This window comes from Rhinoderma darwinii, chromosome 5 (assembly GCF_050947455.1).
Source record: "Rhinoderma darwinii isolate aRhiDar2 chromosome 5, aRhiDar2.hap1, whole genome shotgun sequence".
Taxonomy (NCBI): domain Eukaryota; kingdom Metazoa; phylum Chordata; class Amphibia; order Anura; family Rhinodermatidae; genus Rhinoderma; species Rhinoderma darwinii.
This window is the reverse complement of record NC_134691.1, coordinates 220,240,373-220,259,788: the sequence shown is the minus strand read 5'-3', so window position 1 is coordinate 220,259,788 and position 19,416 is coordinate 220,240,373. Positions and strand designations below refer to the sequence as shown.

The 19,416-nt window shown below is 41.7% G+C and overlaps 1 protein-coding gene across 1 annotated transcript in view; it reads left to right on the top strand.

Moving 5' to 3' along the window:
• Positions 1-424: 424 nt before the first annotated feature.
• The window catches only part of AVL9 (AVL9 cell migration associated), a 56,116-nt gene continuing 37,124 nt past the window's right edge, over positions 425-19,416 (top strand). The window contains exons 1-2 of the mRNA XM_075826951.1: positions 425-796; positions 17,172-17,292. Coding sequence (XP_075683066.1) covers positions 701-796; positions 17,172-17,292 — 217 coding nt within the window. The 5' untranslated portion in view covers positions 425-700. The remainder of the gene's footprint in view (positions 797-17,171; positions 17,293-19,416) is intronic.

Below are 19,416 nucleotides of genomic sequence, written 5' to 3'. Positions count from 1 at the left end.
CAGTTGTCCTGCAGCGAGGCAGGGACTCCTAGCATCGTACATAAGTATGATGCTAGGAGCCCGGCTCCCTGCACTGTGTTCGGTCCGGGACTTGCGGCCGAAATACGTCCGTCAATTACGGACGTAATTAGTGTGTGTGCACATACCCTTACAAGCCTCCCTCAGATAGGTCAGCGAGAAAGTCAAAGCTTTTCTTTTTTTCCAGAGCATTCATGTGAAGACTCATAACACTTTTCATGAGGGAACTCAACTATTTCTGACAGAAAATATGTGACTGTGTACGTATATAGACACAGCCAAGTGACACAGACCAAGCAGACTAATGGCTTCTTCCGTGTCATCTACACGTACATCCCCTAAACCCCGCTCTGCCTTCAGCCAATCCGGTCACTGATTTGCGGTCACACGGCACGTTGATTTTTGGGGGCGGGCGCCCGACGTCACCCTGAGCCTGTCACTGACATGTGACTGCAGGCTAACAGTTGGAAGGAAGGAGGGAAACAGGCAGGTCTGTATGGGAGGGAGAGGCGTGGACTGAACACAGGGCAATACACGCACAGTGACTTGGATACTCTAGTAATAGTGCGGGTATACGGCCCCTATAATCATATAGAGTACGTCAGAAAGACGCAAATTCTAAAAGCCTCAGGTCTCCCCCTGGTGGCCGTGGCAAAACGGACTGTGCCTCGTGACGTCACGCATGGATGCCCAGGTTGGGCAAGAGAACCCTGGGGGCAGAGCGGGGCCTGTGCTGCATATTGTGGTGGTGGGATTCCATCATAAAAAGGGCTGCCAGGTAAGACTTGCCACTCAGTGACGCTTATCTATTCCTCTACTTGTTACATGTGCATTCTGTCTGTGTCTACATCTGCTGCTGTGCCCGCCTATTACTTCACCTGCTAATAGGAGTTTGCCCACATTGTAGCACTTCTGCCCTGTGTATATGTCCATTCTATACATCTAGTACATTCCTGGTGTGCCACTTTATCTTTGTTTGGACTTTTTCGCTTTTCAGGTTTTCGATTTCTCTTCTATAAGAATGATTGTTGAGTTAGTTAGCTGTCATCCATTGCAGCGGTTTTCTTCTAATTTCCTAATGAAATTAATTATAAACTGATTTCGGATTTCAATCTGTAATTGTCTATTTCCCATCTGCTCAAATGCAATGCAATAGTAAACAGACCATCTCAACCGATGGAGTGAATACACAATTTAAAAGGGGTTTCTAGGAATGCATTTTTTATTTTTTTTTTAGATATATTTTTTTGTTTTTGAATGATACATAATTGTGCAGTATCTATACAATGACGCTACTTTACTAATGTATTGAAGTAAAGGCAGTTATTCATGCTGCTATCATGTATACATAGTCCAATATCTGCGGGTAGTTCACACAGAGGGGTTTTTAACGCAAGAACCGCATCGGAATCGGCACCAATAAACGGCCCAAATCGTCCCCATTGATTTTAAAGGGAGGCAGAAGTGTTTTTTTTTTTTTTCCTGGGCAGCCTTTGGCCGCTCTCCTAAAAAAAAAAAACGTGTTCCTACTTTCCGCAGTGTCCGGCTCTGTCCTCCGATTGAAATCAATGGGAGGCAGAGAGAACCTGCAGCACTCGTTTCCGAGCGTTTTGCCCACGGTTCTTGCATTAGATTCTACGACCGCGGGCAAAAAACGCAGCTGAAGAAAAACGCTTGCAGTTAAAAATCTGCTTCAAAATTCCTTAAGGAATTTTGAGACAGATTATTCTGCCTACAAAAATCTCTGTGCGAAATAACCCTAACGGTCTACCCATAGGTAGAACTATAAGGCCCAAGGCTACACATAGATTTTCCATTTTTAAAGAGACTCTGTCACCACATTATAAGTGCCCTATCTCCTACATAAGGAGATGGGCGCTGTAATGTAGGTGACAGTAATGCTTTTTATTTAGAAAAACTTTATATTTTTACCACGTTATGAGCGATTTTTAGCTTTATGCTAATGAGTTTCTTAATGCCCAAGTGGGCGTGTTTTACTTTAGACCAAGTGGGCGTTGTACAGAGGAGTGCATGACGCTGACCAATCAGCATCATGCACTTCTCTCCATTCATTTACACTGCACTAGCGATATAGATATATCACTATGTGCAGCCTCATACACAAGCCCTAACATTACTAGTGTCCTGATAATGAATACACATGACCATCCAGCCTGGACGTCATGTGTACTCAGAATCCTGACACTTCTGAGGGTATGTTCACACGGCCTATTTACGGACGTAATTCCGGCGTTTTTGCCCCGAATTACGTCCGAAAATAGCGCCTCAATAGCGCTGACAAACATCTGCCCATTGAAAGCAATGGGCAGACGTTTGTCTGTTCACACGAGGCGTAATTTACGCGCCGCTGTCAAAAGACGGCGCGTAAATAGACGCCCGCGCCAAAGAAGTGACCTGTCACTTCTTTGGCCGTAATTGGAGCCGTTATTCATTGACTCCAATGAATAGCAGCGCTAATTACGCCCGTAATGGACGCGGCGTTCAAGCGCCTGCACATGCCGTTACGGCTGATATTACGGGGATGTTTTCAGGCTGAAACATCCCCGTAATTTCAGCCGTAACGGACACCCTCGTGTGAACATACCCTGAATCTTTTCTGTGAGATTCCAGCAAGGCAAGCGTAATCTCGCGAGATTAGTATGTAACCTGTCATTTCAAACGAGATTACGCTTGCCTTGCTGGAATCTCACAGAAAAGATTCAGACGTGTCCGTATTCTGAATACACATCACGTCCTGGCTGGAGGTAATGCATATTCATTGTCATGACACAGGAGCAGCGTTATAGTGTGTTTATGTGACTGCACATAGTGATATAGCTATATCGCTATCTGCAGTGTAAATGAATGGAGAGAAGTGCATGACGCTGATTGGTCAGCGTAATACACTCCTCTGTACAACGCCCACTTAGTCTAAAGTAAAACACGCCCACTTGGGCATTAAGAAAGTAATTAGCCTAAAGCTAAAATCGCTAATAAAGTGGTTTAAAATAGATAGTTTTTCTAAATAAAAAGCATTACTGTCACCTACATTATAGCGCCCATCTCCTTATATAGGACATAGGGCACTTATAATGTGGTGACAGTCTCTTTAAGGATATGTTAACACGCAGAGTTTTACAGGCGTATTTTGGGGCGTAAATGGCTCGACATACGCCTTGAAAAACGCTAGCTAAACACCTACAAACATCTGCCCATTGAATTTAATGGGAAAAGACTGCGTTTAGTTCAGACGGCGTTTTACGCCGCTGTTTTCAAAAAGGCACGTAAAAAGGAGCATGACACTTCTTGAGCTGTTTTTCATCCGGTCAATGGAAAAACGACTAAAAATCAGAGGCTGTTTTCCCTTGAAAACAGCTCCGTCATTTTCAGCTATTTTTGATTTTCCGTGTGAACATACTCTAAGCTTGGGTTCCCACAGTGCAGATTTTGCATGCGGTTTTTGAGCCAAAACCAGGAACAGAACCTAAATAGAGGAAATATATAAAGAAAGGCCTTATAGGTCTTCTCTCCTGAATCCAGTTCTGGGTTTGGCTTACACGTTGCCTAAATACTGCAAAGTTTCTGCAATGGAATTCGTTGCAGAAAATCCGCAGCAAGTACAGTAGCAGCAAAGTGGATGAGATAAAACAAATCTCGTCCAAACACTGCGTAAATACTGAGCGGAAAAAAACAGCATGTCAATTGTATTTGCATAAACGCTGCTTATTTGTTGCTGGTTTTCCCCATTGAATTCAATGGGGAAGTAAACCCTGCAACAAGTAGCAATTGTTGCGGTTTTTTTGCGACGATTCTGCCGCAAAAAACGCAACTCGAAAAAAAATCTTATACTTACCCAGGAGTCTGTGTTTCTTCCTCCTGGGATGACGTTTCATCCCATGTGACCGCCGCTGTATCGATTTGCTGCGGTGAAACGTCATCCCAGGAGGCCAGCCTGTCGGCTTAGTGCTACAGCTCTACGCAATGGACATCTTGGCCGAAAAACTGCACCACAGTTTGGTGCAGTTTTTCGCCCAGAATTCCCTGCGGCGTACAGGGCGGATACGGTGCAATAGAAAAACAGCCGCAGAAAACTCATCAAAAAAGTTTGCTTAAAAAACGGTTGAAAATCAGCGTCCGTTTTCCCTTGATAACAGCTCCGTATTTTCCAGCTGTTTTTACTTTTGCGTGTGAATATACCCTTGACAGCTGCAGTTCACAGAAGTGCTCTGATATGAGTGACTGCACGAGTTTGCCAGATAAGTTCTGCAGGCTTCGGAGCTGAAATCTCCCAGAATCCCCTGAAAACTTGTTCTCCTATAATGCAGGCGCAAACATGTTAGGCCCCATGCACACGAACGTGTTTTTGCGTCCGCAATTCCCACGCAAATCCACGGGAGAATTGCGGACCCATTCATTTCTATGGGCCCATACACACTATCCATGTTTTCACGGGTCTCCGCATGTCCGCAAATCCGTGCCGCAGAAACTCAGGACATGTCTTATTACGGCCCGCAAATTAGATGCGGACATGCCCATAGAAGTCAATGGGCCCGTGGAAAATGCGGGTACACCTCCGTGTGTCAACCGCAGTTTGCGGATTTTCGGAAGTGTTGCTAGGCGACGACCGGGAATGAGTTCTGTCGTCCTCCTGTTTTACCTAGGCTTTTTTTTTTTTTATCCGCATTTTGCGGATTACATACGGATGAACTGCGGATTACATACCGATGAACTGCGGAGGACATTTCACGGAACACGGTCCTGGAATTTGCGGACCAGAAAAACACTACGGTCGTGTGCATGAGGCCTAAGGATGTGTCTGTTGTCCAGTTTGACAGCTTGACTATGACTGCAACGCAGGACAAATACAAGATAACTGGTTTCTAGAGTGGTTTAACTGGCTCCTAGTGTCTACAATGATATAAACTGTAAAATGCTATTCAAAGGTGAACATGCTCTTAAAAAATAAAGTGATCAGGACCCTACTGTATATCCACATTCTTTTTCATTTTACCCTCCAGCATGCTTTTTACCCCCGGGCACATTGTTTATGCTGGTCTGGTCTTTTGTTATCTGTAGTAATCGTGTTTGCAGAACATTTTCTAGTGTCTGCCAGTCCATGAATAACATGATGTTCTTAGGCTATGTTCACACGGAGTATTTTGGGGGAGGAATATCTGCCTCAAAGCTCCAAACGGAATTTTGAGGCAGATATTCCTCCCCCAAAATACTCCGTGTGAATAGCAATGATCGCGCCGTTTTTCGCCCGCGGCCATTGAGCGCCGCGGGCAGAAAACACGCTTTCTCCTGCCTCCCATTGAAGTCAATGGGAGGTCGGAGGCGGAAGCGCCCGAAGATAGGGCATGTCGCTTCTTTTTCCCGCGAGGCAGTTTTACTGCTCGCGGGAAAAAGACGCCGACGCCTCCCATTGAAATCAATGGGAGGCGTTCTCGGGCCGTTTCTGCCGAGTTTTGCGACGCGGTTTCCGCGTCAATAAACTCGGCAAAAGACCCCGTGTGAACATAGCCTTATTATTCATGTAAAGGTTTATTTCATAACGTTGCTGTGTTGCACAAGTTTCATCTGCATTGGTTTTTGTTTGTTTTTTTGTACCTCAGAACAGTACTGTAGAATTAAATAATTTTAGCATCTGCTCACAAGGAAGTTGCACTATATATTTTTCGGCAGAGTAAAAATACTCCTTTTTTTTTTTTTTTTTAAGGAGTACTTTTAGCCAAAGAGTAGTATATAATATAATATACAGTAACACAATACAATAGTAAATAGGCTGAAAAACATTTATTGTGTGTGTACATTTATATACAAACACTATATGGGCAAAAGTATATAAAGTATTGTGTTCGGTCCTGATATACGGACCGCATGTCGGCCGCATTTCCTGGACACCTAGTGTCATACATAACTATGATGCTAGGAGTCTGGCTTCCTAAACTGTGTTCGGTCCGGGAAATGCGCCGACATGTGGTCCGTATATCGTGGACTGAACATGGCCATGTAAATAAGGCCTGAGGCTGGGTTCCCACGGGTCGGATGCGCTGCGTATAAACCACGCAGCTTATCCGACCTGCAAAAATTCGGACAAAAATTTCCGCTGCGGTAAGCAGCATAGAATTAAAAAAAACCAAACATGTCCATACTTACCTAGGCCGTTGTCATGGTGACGCGTCCCTCCGTGGCTGTCCTGTCCGCCTCCCTGGATGACGCTAAAGCCCATGTGACCGCTGCAGGCTGTGATTGGCTGCAGCGGTCACCAGGGATGAAACGTCATCCCAGGGGCCTGGTCTTGAGGAAGAAGCTGGGAGTTCTGGGTAAGTATGAATTCAATTTTTTTCTGAGTTGCGATATTTGCAGCGGAATCGCTGCGATTCTGCGGGAGAACCCACAACTGAAAAGCAACAAAATTCAGCATAAATTGACATGCTGCGGATTTAAATTCTGCACAGCAGGTCAATTTGTTAACGTTTTCGCTGTGTTTGTTCTCCGCAGTGTAGGCATGAGCTTTTCAAAATCTCATCCACTTTGCTGCTACTGTGAATGCTGCAGAATTTCCTCTAAAGGAGCATTTATGACATCCCTTTCGAAATCCATAGCCATTCATATGGAGTTTGTCCCTCAAACTCTTCAGGAATGGCTTTTTACAAGAATTTACTAGTGTGTCTGGGAATTTTGCCCATTCATCAAGAAAGATTCGGACACTGATTTTGGACAAGAGGGCCTGGCTCGCAATTCATCTCAAAAGTGTTCGATGTGGTTGACGTCAGGGCTCTTAGCGGGCCAGTCAAGTTCTTCCACACCAATCTCGCCCAACCATGCCTTTACAGACTTTGCTTTGTGCACTGGGGTACACAAAACACATTTCCACTTCTCCAGCGTCCAGTAGCGGCATGCTTTACACCACTCCTTCCTACGCTTGGCATTGCACTTGGTAATGTGAGGTTTGCAAGGAGTTGCTCGGCCATGGAAACCCATGCCATGTACAACCAGCGTGGTTTTTGTGATAATGCCAGAGCAGGTTTGGAACTCTACAGTTATTGAGTCAGCAGAGCGTTAGCGACTTTTAAACCCTTCCCGTCTCAGCCATTTTCTGGATTTTCATTTTTTCCTCCCCACCTTCCAAAATTTTTCCAAAAGCCATAACTTTTTTATTTTTCCGGCGATAAAGCCATATGAGGGATTGTTTTTTGTGGGACGAGTTGTAGTTTCACACGGCACCATTTATTGTACCATATAATGTATTGGGAAACTGCGATTCCTCAATCTTTTGAGGGGTTTACACCGTGTACCAAATTATTATGCACATTGGATTTAAGTGTCATAAACATTTAATTATTCGTTTTTCAATTAAACTCATGGATAGCATTGTGTCTTAGGGCTCTTTGGATCATTGTAATCGATCTCAGACACCTGTGATAATTAGTTTGCCAGGTGTGCCCAATCAAAGGAAAACTACTTAAGAAGGACGTCCCACATTATTAAGCAGGACACAGGTTTCAAGCAATATGGGAAAGAAAAAGGATCTCTCTGCTGCCGAAAAGCGTGAAAAAGTGCAATACCTTGGACAAGGTATGAAAACATTGGATATTTCAAGAAAACTTAAGCGTGATCCTCGTACTGTGAAAAGATTTGTGGCTGATTCAGAGCACAGACGGGTTCGTTCAGATAAAGGCATAATGAGGAAGGTTTCTGCCAGACAAATTAATAGGATTAGGAGAGCAGCTGCTAAAATGCCATTGCAAAGCAGCAAACAGGTATTTGAAGCCGCTGGTGCTACTGGAGTCCCGCCCAAAGCAGCATCAGCGTTTGCAGGTAAGTAGCTACATCGACTTACCTGCAAACGCCGATGCTGCTGCAGAATCATCTGTAGCCTCTGGTGCCGACACGATGCAGGACCTGTGAGTGACGTCACAGTGCTGCACTGCCTGAAGCTGGGCGTTGTGAAGAGAAGTGGATGACACTTCTATACACAACGCCCAGCTAGTAAAAGTAGTAAACACGCCCCGATGTACGCACATAATACACGCCCAGTTGTACTTTTACTTTTCAACACGCCCAGTTGTACTTTTGCAAGCCTCATTTGCATAAATACGAAAATGGTCATAACTTGGCCAAAAATGCTCGTTTTTTAAAAATAAAAACGTTACTGTAATCTACATTGCAGCGCCTATCTGCTGCAATAGCAGATAGGGGCTGCAAAATCTGGTGACAGAGCCTCTTTAATGTAAATAGTTTCAAGGGGTTATTCTCTGACGTAAAATTATGGCTTATCCTCAGGACAACGCCGTCACATTGGTAGCTGCTGTACATGGGTTTGCAGCTTCCGCTCATTCAAGTCAATGGGGGAAGCTTTAATACTGTGCACAGCCGCTAAGAATGTGCCGGCTTTCTGCATTCTGGAGCGGTACACACAATGTAAGGGAAGCAGCGCTCACCGAAGCCCCATCAAATTGGTGGGGTTGCCATGACTCCAACAATCTGATATTGATGGCCTATCCTGAGGGTAGGCCATCACTTTTATGTCACCAGATAACCCCTTTAAGTCCTCATGCACACGGTAGTGGAATGAGTTTCTGTTGTACTCATCAGTAATACAACACCCATAGCCTGCTATGGGCCTATACTCTATCTTTGTGTGCCTCCTATTTTATTTTTAGACCAGAGCTGTATTATGGAGGTTTTCTCCCCTGGAATCATTCCTTCTAGAGCAGATTACAGTGCCTCTTACACACCATACAGCAGCATAGAGAGAGCCTACTTGTTCTAATGTGGCATTCTATGCAAACATTTGTATAGCAGTTACATAACTGAAATACAATCTTTAATTCCCCTGAAAATTATATAAACTTGCGTTTTATTGTTTTTGGTTTAAGAACTCCCATTGAGAGACATGGGAGCCTATCTACCAAAACCAAAAAACCCATTTTAACCCCTTCAGGACTGAGCCTGTTTTGGCCTTCCGGGTATGTTCACACGTAGTCAACAAAAACGTCTGAAAATCCAGAGCTGTTTTCAAGGGAAAGCAGACCCTGCTTTTCAGACGTTTTTTTACCAACTCGCGTTTTTCGCGCCGTTTTCGCGGCGTTTTTTACGTCCGTTTTTGGAGCTGTTTTCATTGGAGTCTATGAGAAAACGGCTCCAAAAACGTCTTAAAGAAGTGTCCTGCACTGATTTTGACGAGGCTGTATTTTTACGCGTCGTCGTTTGACAGCTGTCAAACGACGACGCGTAAATAACAGGTCGTCTGCACAGTACGTCGGCAAACCCATTCAAATGAATGGGCAGATGTTTGCCGACGTATTGGAGCCGTATTTTCAGACGTAAAACGAGGCATAATACGCCTCGTATACGTCTGAAATTTGGCCGTGTGAACATACCCTTAGGACGAAGCCGATTTTTCAAATCTGACGTGTCAATTTATGTGGTAATAACTCCGGAATGCTTTTACCTATCCAAGTGATTCTGAGATTGTTTTCTCGTGACATATTGTACTTTATGTTAGTGAAAAAATTTGGTTGATAAATTCAATATTTATTTGTAAAAAACACCAAGATTTGGAGAAAATTTGCAAAAATTAGCATTTTTCTCAATTTAAATGTATCTGCTTGTAAGACAGATAGTAATACCACACAAAATAGTTACTAGTTAACATCCCCCATATGTCTACTTTATGTTTGCATCATTTTTTTGAACATTCTTTTATTTTTCTAGGACGTTACATGGCTTAGAACTTTAGCAGCGATTTCTCATATTTTCAAGAAAATTTCAAAAGGCGATTTTTACAAGGACCAATTCAGTTCTGAAGTGGCTTTGAGGGCCTTATATATTCGAAAGTCCCCATAAATCACCCCATTTTGAAAACTGCACCCCTCAAAGTATTCAAAACAGCATTCAGAAAGTTTCTTAACCCTTTAGGCGTTTCACAGGAATTAAAGCAAAGTAGAGGTGAAAGTTACAAACTTCATTTTTTTTTTACAAAATTCATTTGTAATACATTTTTTTCTGTACCACTGAAGGTTTTACCCGAGAAATGTAACTTATTATTTATTGCCCAGATTCTGCAGTTTTTAGAAATACACCACATGTGGCCCTAGTGCGCTAATTTACTGAAATACAGGCCTCAGAAGCAAAGGAACACTTAGTGGATTTTGGGGCCTCCTTTTTTTTTTAGCATATATTTTAGGCACCATGTCAGGTTTGAAGAGGTCTTGTGGGGCCAAAACAATAAAGACCCCCCAAAAGTTACCCCATTTTGGAAACTACACCCCTCAGGGAATTTATCTAGTGGTATAATTGGCATTTTGAACCCACAGTTTTTTTGCTAAATTTATTTGAATTAGTTTGTGAAGATGAAAATCTACTTTTTTTCTGAAAAAACTTAGAAATGTTAAATTTTTTCAAGGAATAAAAGAGAAAAAACACCCCAACATATGTAAAGCAATTTCTCCTGATTATAGCAATACCCCATATGTGGTAATAAACTGCTGTTTGGACCCACAGCAGGGCTCAGAAGAGAAGGAGCACCATTTGGATTTTGAAATTCTGATTTTGCTGGAATGGTTTTCAGTGCCGTGTCGCGTTTGAATTGCACTGGAGGGAACAAAATAGTGGAAACCCCCGGAAAGTGACCCCATTTTGGAAACTACACTCATCAAGGAATTTTTCTAGGGGTAAAGTTAGCATTTTGACCCCACGGTTGTTTTCATTGGAATTAAATTCATTGGAATTATTCTGTAAAAGGTAAAAATCGACTTTTTTTCTGAAAAAAGGTAGCCATTTTTAATTTTTACAAGGAATAAAGGAGAAAAAGCACCCCAACATTTGTAAAACAATTTCTCCCGATTACGGAAATATGCCATATGTGGTAATAAACTGCTGTTTGGACCCACAGCAAGGCTTAGAAGGGAAGGAGCGCTATTTGGCTTTTGGAGCTCAAATTTAGCTGAAATGGTTTTTGGGTGCCATGTCGCATTTGCAAAGCCCCTGAGAGGCCAAAACAGTGGAAACCCCCCAAAAGTGGAAATTACACCACTTAAAGAATCTATCTAGGGATATAGTGGGCATTTAGACCCCACAAGTCTTTTGCAGGATTTATTAGAATTAGGCCATGAAAATGAATATCAACATTTCTTCCACTAAAATGTTGCATTTTTTTCAATTTCACAAAGGATAAAGGGGGAAAAAGCGCCCCAACATTTGTAAAGCAATTTCTCCCGAGTACGGCAATACCCCACGTGTGGGCATAAATGGGTTTTCATTAGAAAGTAATTAACCCTTTCTGGACTGATCCATTTTTTTTCTTTTCCTTTTTTGTTTTTTCCTCCCCGCGTTCCAAGAGCCACAACTTTTTTTTTATTTTTCAGTCAATAGAGCGGTATGAGGGCTTATTTATTGAGGGACGAGCTGCAGTTTTTATTGGTACCATTTTTTGGTACATACAACTTTTTGAGCACTTTTTATTACATTTTTAGGTAGAGCGAAGGTGACCAAAAAAACTGCGATTTTGCAGTTTTAAATTCTTTATTTTTCACGTGAGACGCTCCATACATCACCCCCCACACTACGACATGCTATGTTGTGGTGCACGAAGGGGTTAATGCGCAGCGCATGGTGCAGAGTGAAAATTACAATTTTCCACTCATATGCCATTTTAGTGCACTATATGTTATGCCCTGTTTGTGCCACTGAAGACAAATACCTCATAAAATATTAACCGGGTTCTCCCGGGTATGGCGATGCCATATCTGTGGACGTAAACTGGTGTTTGGGCACGCTGCAGGGCTCAGAAGGGAGGGACGCCATTTGGCTTTTGGGGCGCAGATGTAGCTTGGTAATTCTGTTTGGGGTTTTACTGGTGTTTCAGTTTATAATGTGGGGGCATATGTTATCTGCGGGGTACATCAGGGTATAATAATGCAGTAAATAAATAATAATCCGCAGATATGTGGCCGGTGTCGCACTGATAAATGGCGCCCGATCTTATCTGCTTTTGGACACTCTGCACATTTTGCATCGCCATATTCTGAGAGCCAGCACTTTTTTATTTTTTCACCACTGGAGCCGTGTGAGGGTTTATTCTTTGCGGGACAATCTGTAGTTTTCATTGGTACCATTTTGGGGTACCAGAAATTTTTTTGATCACGTTTTATTCCATTTTTTGGCAAGCAAGTTGACCAAAAACCATCAATTCTGACAATGTTTTTTATTCGTTTTTTTATGGCCTTCACCCTGGGCTATAAATGACCATTATACTTTATACTGCGGGTCGGTACGATTACGGCGATATTATAGGTATATAATTTTTTTATGTTTTGCAGCGTTTGTGCAATAAAATCACTTATTTATAAAATAAATACATTTTTGTGTCACCATATTCTGAGAGCCATAACGTTTTTATTTTTCAGTCAAAAAAGCGGTGTAAGGGCTTGTTTTTTGCGGGACGGGATGTAGTTTGTATTGGTAGCATTTTGGCGTACATGCGACTTTTTGATCACTTTTTATTGCATATTTTGGGAGGGTTGGTAACCAAAAAATTGTGATTCGGCACTGTTTTTCGTTTATTTTTTTCGCGGTGTTCACCGTGCGGGAAAAATAATATTACAGTTTTATAGTTGGGGTCGTTACGAACGCTGTGATACCAAATATGTGTACTTTTTTTAACGTGTTAATTTTTTTCCTATAATAAAAGACTTATTATAGGAAAAAAAGCATTCTTTGTTTATGTCACTTATAACTTTTATTTTTACACTTTTTCAAAACTTTTTTATTATCTTTTTTTTTACTTGTCCCACTAGGGGACACTTAGACTGGCAGCTCTGATCGCTGCTGGAACACATTACACTACACACGTAGTGTAATGTGTTCTAACTGTCATTGTGACGTGACAGTCACACTGACAGGAAGCATCGGAGGACCGGCCGGAGGCTGATCCTCCGAGGCTTCCGTACATGGCAACCCGGAGGTCATTGTCTGGCCTCTGGTTGCCATGATAAGGATCGCAAGCCCCCGCAAATACATGTGGGGGGCTGCCGATCCGCTGTAAACCTCTTCGATGTGGTGATCGCAATCGACCACCGCATCGAAGGGGTTAATTGCCGATTTCAGCGGCGACAGGCCGCTGATCGGCAACGGGGAGAGCAGGGCTGACACCCTGCACAGTTAACCGCCGCTGCGGTGTAGCGCCGCGCGGCGGTTAACTGTTAAAGCGCGGACGTAACTGTACGCCCAGGTGTGCGAAGTTACTGCTCACCTGGACGTACAGTTACGCCAAGGTGCGGGAAGGGGTTAAAAACGCAACCACAACACACTACTGTCACACCCTTCATAACAATAGGCTCTTTAAATTTAAAAGCTTGCTTTATACACTACATAGTTTTCCCAGGATTTCCAGTTATGGTACAGTAACTGTGCTATTGAGGCGGCCTTCTTCATAGTCCCCTTCTGCAGACGTGTGTGCCGTTTACATTGGTGTGAATGATGTGCTTGATTTTGTGTCGGTATACTAGTGTGATATCTTTGCACTTTGGCACCTTCCATAGAAAGATAATCATGAATAATTGCACTGCTGTTGAACTCCGTTTAAGGGCTCATTCAGACGAGCGTATAAGTCGTCCGTGAGACGACCGTTAAAACAACGGCTGTCACACGGACACATGTATTTCAATGGGGCCATTCACACGACCGTTTCAACGGAGTGTGTTAAGGGTCTGTGAAAAAATAGGACATGTCCTGTTTTCTTGCGTTTCACGCATCCCTCTATATGCGGGATCCGAGATAACGCGTCCCGCACGGGTGCACTACCGGTTTTCACATCCCAGGTTGCTCATGCTTGTGTGAATTTAGCCTAGGACTGGTTCTTTGGTTACTCTTAAAATGTGTTAAAAGTACCCTTAGGCTAAGTTCACACTTCCATCAGCTTCCATTTTAGATATTTTCTGTCAGAGGAGGAGATGAACGGAAGTCCAAACGGAAAGTATCGCTTCCGTTAGAATTACCATTGAGTTTAATGATAATTCTTTTGTTTCAAATGCATTCCGTTTGCCTCCGTTCCCTAGGTTTCTATTTTTTTTCACGTAATCAAAAGTTCTGCAGACTACACTTTTGCTTGCATGAAAAAAACGGAAACCTACCGAACAGAGGCAAACGGAATGCATCTGAATCAAAATAGTTACCAATGAAATCAATGGTAATTCAAACGGAAGCGATGCGTTCCGTTTCGAATTTCGTTCATCTCCTCCTTTGACAGAGGAGACCTAAATGGAAGATGACAGTAGTGTGAACTTCGCTTTACATAGTCTGAAAATGCTCAACATAAGAGTAGATACTTCTGACAGAGTAGCACTGTATATAGAAAATAAGATTATTCTTTTATGGCCTATAATATATATATATATATATATATAGTTTTGTGTCAAAATAGTATTGATATGTAAATTACTTTTATATGGAGATACAGCGCTTTCTTGGCCATACTCTTCCACATTTCCTTAAAAAAACATTTGCAACCGAACTCCTTAAACATTGTAAGTTTGTACTGAGAATGTGTGAGGCGTTCACGTACAATTTGTTGGCAATCCCTTGTTTACTAACGTTTGTATGGACAGATTACCTATAGCAGGTCACTTCATCATGTATGTGCAAATATGATCCCGGATTATAGTATGAGGCTAGCAGTGAGTTTAACCATGCCTATGTATATATTAAAATAATTCTACATGACCTCATGGCAATAGATGGACACGTGACTAAAGATGTCAATAGAAAATCGCAAACGTTGTCCATTATAACAAAACACGAATTTCCCAGAAATTAATAATCTACCAGAGCAAGAGTTTCTTTGTTAGTTCTTTTCTGACCGTATCACCATATTCCCTGGAAAGGGCTTGTCTTGATGAGATAACCTTTTTGAGCAGTATTCGCCGTTTTTGAGACTGAATGGATACAAAAGAGAGGAGACCTCAGTCTTTCCTTTAGGCTGGTTTCACACTTTGCGTATTCGTTGCTGATTTTGATGCTGATTTTTTAGCTGAATCCAGTAGTGAAAAACTTGTTGAAAAGAAGGAATGTGAAATCTAAAGGAGAAACTTACAGTTCTTCTGGATCCAGTTCTGGCTTTCAGAACAACAAAACTGCACCAAACTCTGCAACAAATATGCAATATGTGAATCCAGCCTTATACTTTTCCTAATTGTGGCACAAATCCTAGCCTCTGACGGTTTAGGCCTTATTCAGACGAACGTTGTATACGTCCGTGTGCTATCTGTTAAAAATAAAATGGACAGCACGCGGACCTATGCAATTTAATGGGGCTATATAGACCTCAGTGATTTTTCATCCAGCGTGTTTCCGTTGCGTGAAACTCACTGCATGTCCTATTCTGGTCCATTTTGCGTGCCAATTTACCCATTGAAGTCTATGGGTGCGTGAAAATCATGGTCCGCACACGGACGTCATCCATGTGCTGTCAGTGTTTCACTCAACAGTTGCTAAAGAAATGTTGAGAAAATAAATGAATAAAAAAATGTGCACTAACACTGACCTGAAAAACTGATGCCACGCGGAACAAAAATGCGGACTGTTTTGTGCGGACACAAAACAGACACGCTCGTTTGAATCAGGCTTAACATGCAGTGGGATTTTGATGTTCTGTTTCGGTGGATTTCCTTTCTTTTCCCCTTTTTTTTTAAACTTCTTCAGAAAAAATACAAAATACTAAACTAAATTCTAAGCTAATTACAATGTAATAATTTGGCACAATGTATAGAATAATAATGTTTGCATAGTTGCTCCTTCTGGCATTGACATGAAAGATTCATGTACAAGTGAATAACGCACAACTCATGTATTCCAATGGGTTGTGACTAGTGCGGGCTGTTGCTATTATGTCTGTCCTGCTAGAAAAAGAATCGATGTAGAATTACAGACGCCAATTTCAGCGTGTATGTAATGAAGATCCTCATGTATTTTCTATAATGCCTGCCTTTATGAAGAGCATAACCCAAGGCACTCCGTCTAGTCAAAGATGTTTGTCTTTTCATACTGGTAGGGGTCTTCAGTTACCTCCATAACAGGTGAAAAGGCTATTGAAGTTACCTTTCCACAACCGCCACCTGTCATGACATTGGATTCCTTGTATTCGTATTCCTTCTGCTCCGCATCAAGCCTTTCTGAAGATAATCATAGGTTTCTTGTCTTGTTTCTGTCATTTTGAAACATAATAGCCATAGAATTTACTTATATAATGAAAGCCACGAGACATTAGCATATCTTAACCTAATGTTGCATTGGCACACAAAAAGCATATCGATGTAGCAGAGCTAATCAAGTAAATGCAGCTTTACTTGTTCCAGAACTGTTTCTATTTAAAATAGCGCTGTGGTACTGCATGTAAAAAGAAAAAAACGTAATGTTTTGTATGGCCTAAAAAGGCAAGTTCTTTGGCTGCATCGTTTAACCCCATGGCAAAATAAATATGATCAATCATGCGGCTTTGAGGAAACTCCCCATTGAGAATTGAGAACTCATTCTCGTTTTATAGAGATCTAGGTTTAATGGTTTGTACAGCTTTAAACCAAAATATTCTAAAGCCTTGGCGACCTTTACTGAAGTGACACATTGACCTCTTGTGTCCTCAATTGTTCATTGTGTATTAGGTCAAGCAAAACCTTTGTGTAAACTAGCAAATGAAGGCAAGTTTGGAGGTGGAAAAAAGGAAGTAGCTCTGGCGAGGTTTTGTTATATGGATAAAACAAAAACAAAAAAAAATGCCCCAATAATCCCAAAACTCTCTCTGGTTTTTCTGTTGGTTCTTAGACATTCTTTTGGCTGCACCGTAAATTGCACAAATTTGGTGAGTGTTCAACCGATCCGGGCTCAGTTTTGTCCGGCCTGGTGTCCTCTCTTGAATATGGTTTATTTTTAGAGCAATAGTCCCTCATTCATTTCAATAGAGCCAGCTGGTCATCCGGAGCCACACTGGATGCAGGCCTAGGTTCTGGATAATAGAAAGGGGACTGCCTTTGGCAGCTCAACATGGCATAGTGAGGCGTAGGAGAAGATGAGACCATTTAATACACATTTGCAGCAATTTCTGCAGTAATTTCGGAACAAATAACTTATTATTTTTTTATTTTTTTTCTAAGGTGGAATTCTCTTACCCTCCTTTGATTCCTGAAGAGGGACACGACAGCCATGTCTTACCAGGGGAATGGAAGTATCTGCCATTTCTTGCATTGCCGGACGGTGCCCACAACTTCCAAGAAGGTATGAAATTGGCCAGTTGCGTTTGTTTTGCATACATGTGACAATTTTTTTTTAGTTGTGTGCACAGTAACAAATGTGCAATGTAATACAAAAATTCAGCAATTCTATCATTACCTGAAAAGATGCATTGTGAACAGGAACCTAACCAAACCACCTATATAGTACAATAGACTGGCCATATACAGTGCCATGTCTTGCCCAGTGTGAGAATTAACAGCTTTAGCTTTCACTCGTGGGGATTTTCCAGCATGTAATCTCAAAGTGGATGTCTATACTTGAACAATTTTTTTTTTTTTAAACTAAATAGGAATCTATAAAGGGGTCAGAGCCCCATTTTTTCTGATTACAGATGTCCAAATCCCCATCTTCCTTTTACACAGCCATAGAGTTACACAGAACAATTCTGTCTGGAAGGAGCCAGAATTTTATCATGTAACTGTCTATAGGGCGGATTTGGTAACGAAAATGAGCAATCCAACCTCTTTAGATATGTATTAAATGAACCTACATTTGTACATGTTCTAGAAGGGTATTTACTTGGCATGACCTAGCAGATGCCTGTCCGTTTTACACGGACAGGCATAATGCATTGCAATACAAAAGTATTGCAGTGTATTATAAATGCGATCGGAGAATCGCATAGTGAAGTCCCCTAGTGGGACTAGTAAAAAAGTTTAATAAAAAGTCAAAAATGAAAAACCCACTTTTCCCCCTTACAAACTGCTTTATTATTAACAAACAAAATAAAGTAAAAAAGTTACACATATTTGGTATTGCCGCGTCTGTAACGACCCCAACTATAAACTTATTACATTATTTAACCCGCACGGTGAATGTCGTAAAAAATAAAATTAAAAAACATGCAAAAATTGCTGTTTTCTTTGAATCCAGCCTTAAAAAAAGTGATAAAAAAGCTGCATCTACTCCAAAATGGTACCGATAAAAACTACAAGTCGTCCCGCAAAAAAAAAGCCCTCCTACAATTGCATCGGCGAAAAAATAAAAACGTTACGGCACTTCAAATATGGAGACACAAAAACAAATAATTTTGAAAAAAAGTGTTTTCACTGTGTAAAAGTAGTAAAACATACAAAATCCTATACTAAATTGGTATCGTTGCAATCGCAACAACCCGCTGAATAAATTTATTCTGTTTTTACCACACGGTAAACGGCGTAAATTTAGGACGCAAAAAAGTGTGGCGGAATTGATGTTTTTTTTTCTATTCCCCCCCCCCCCCAAAAAAGTTAATAAAAGTTAATAAATTCTATGTACCCCAAAATGGTGCTATTAAAAATTGCAACTTGTTCCGCAAAAAACAAGACCTTATACAGCTATGTCGATGCAAAAATAAAAAGTGTATATCTCTTTGAATGAGACGATGGAAAAACGTAAAAATGGCCTGGTCATTAAGGTTTAAAATAGGCTGGTCATTAAGGGGTTAATAAAGTGATCAGCTGCACCATAAGCAGAGTTTTTATGTTGCCCAATCCTTTGTGTTCTCCCAGATTTTCTGTTTGTTATTCCAGGAAGTTTCTAGTTAGTCTGCCAGCATGTCCTTTCCAAAGAGGGGTCACTGATGAGACGGCACTTTCCACTTAAAGAGACTCTGTCACCACATTATAAGTGCCCTATCTCCTACATAAGGAGATCGGCGCTATAATGTAGGTGACAGCAGTGCTTTTTATTTAGAAAAACGATCTATTTTTACCACTTTATTAGCGATTTTAGATTTATTCTAATGAGTTGCTTAATGCCCAAGTGGGCGTGTTTTTACTTTAGTCCAAGTTGTACAGAGGAGTGTATGACACTGACCAATCAGCCTCATGCACTTCTCTCCATTCATTTACTCAGCGCATAGGGTTCCTGTGCTGTCTTACGCTGGGTTCACAAGACCATGTTACGTCCGTAATGGACAGAACGTATTTCAACCGGAAGTCCCTGACCGAACACGCTGTACGGAGCACGGCTCCTAGCATCATAGTTATGTACGATGCTAGGAGTCCCTGCCTCTCCATGGAACTACTGTCCCGTACTGAAAACATGATTACAGTACGGGACAGTTGTCCTGCAGCGAGGCAAGGACTCCTAGCATCGTTCGGTCCGGGACTTGCGGCCGAAATA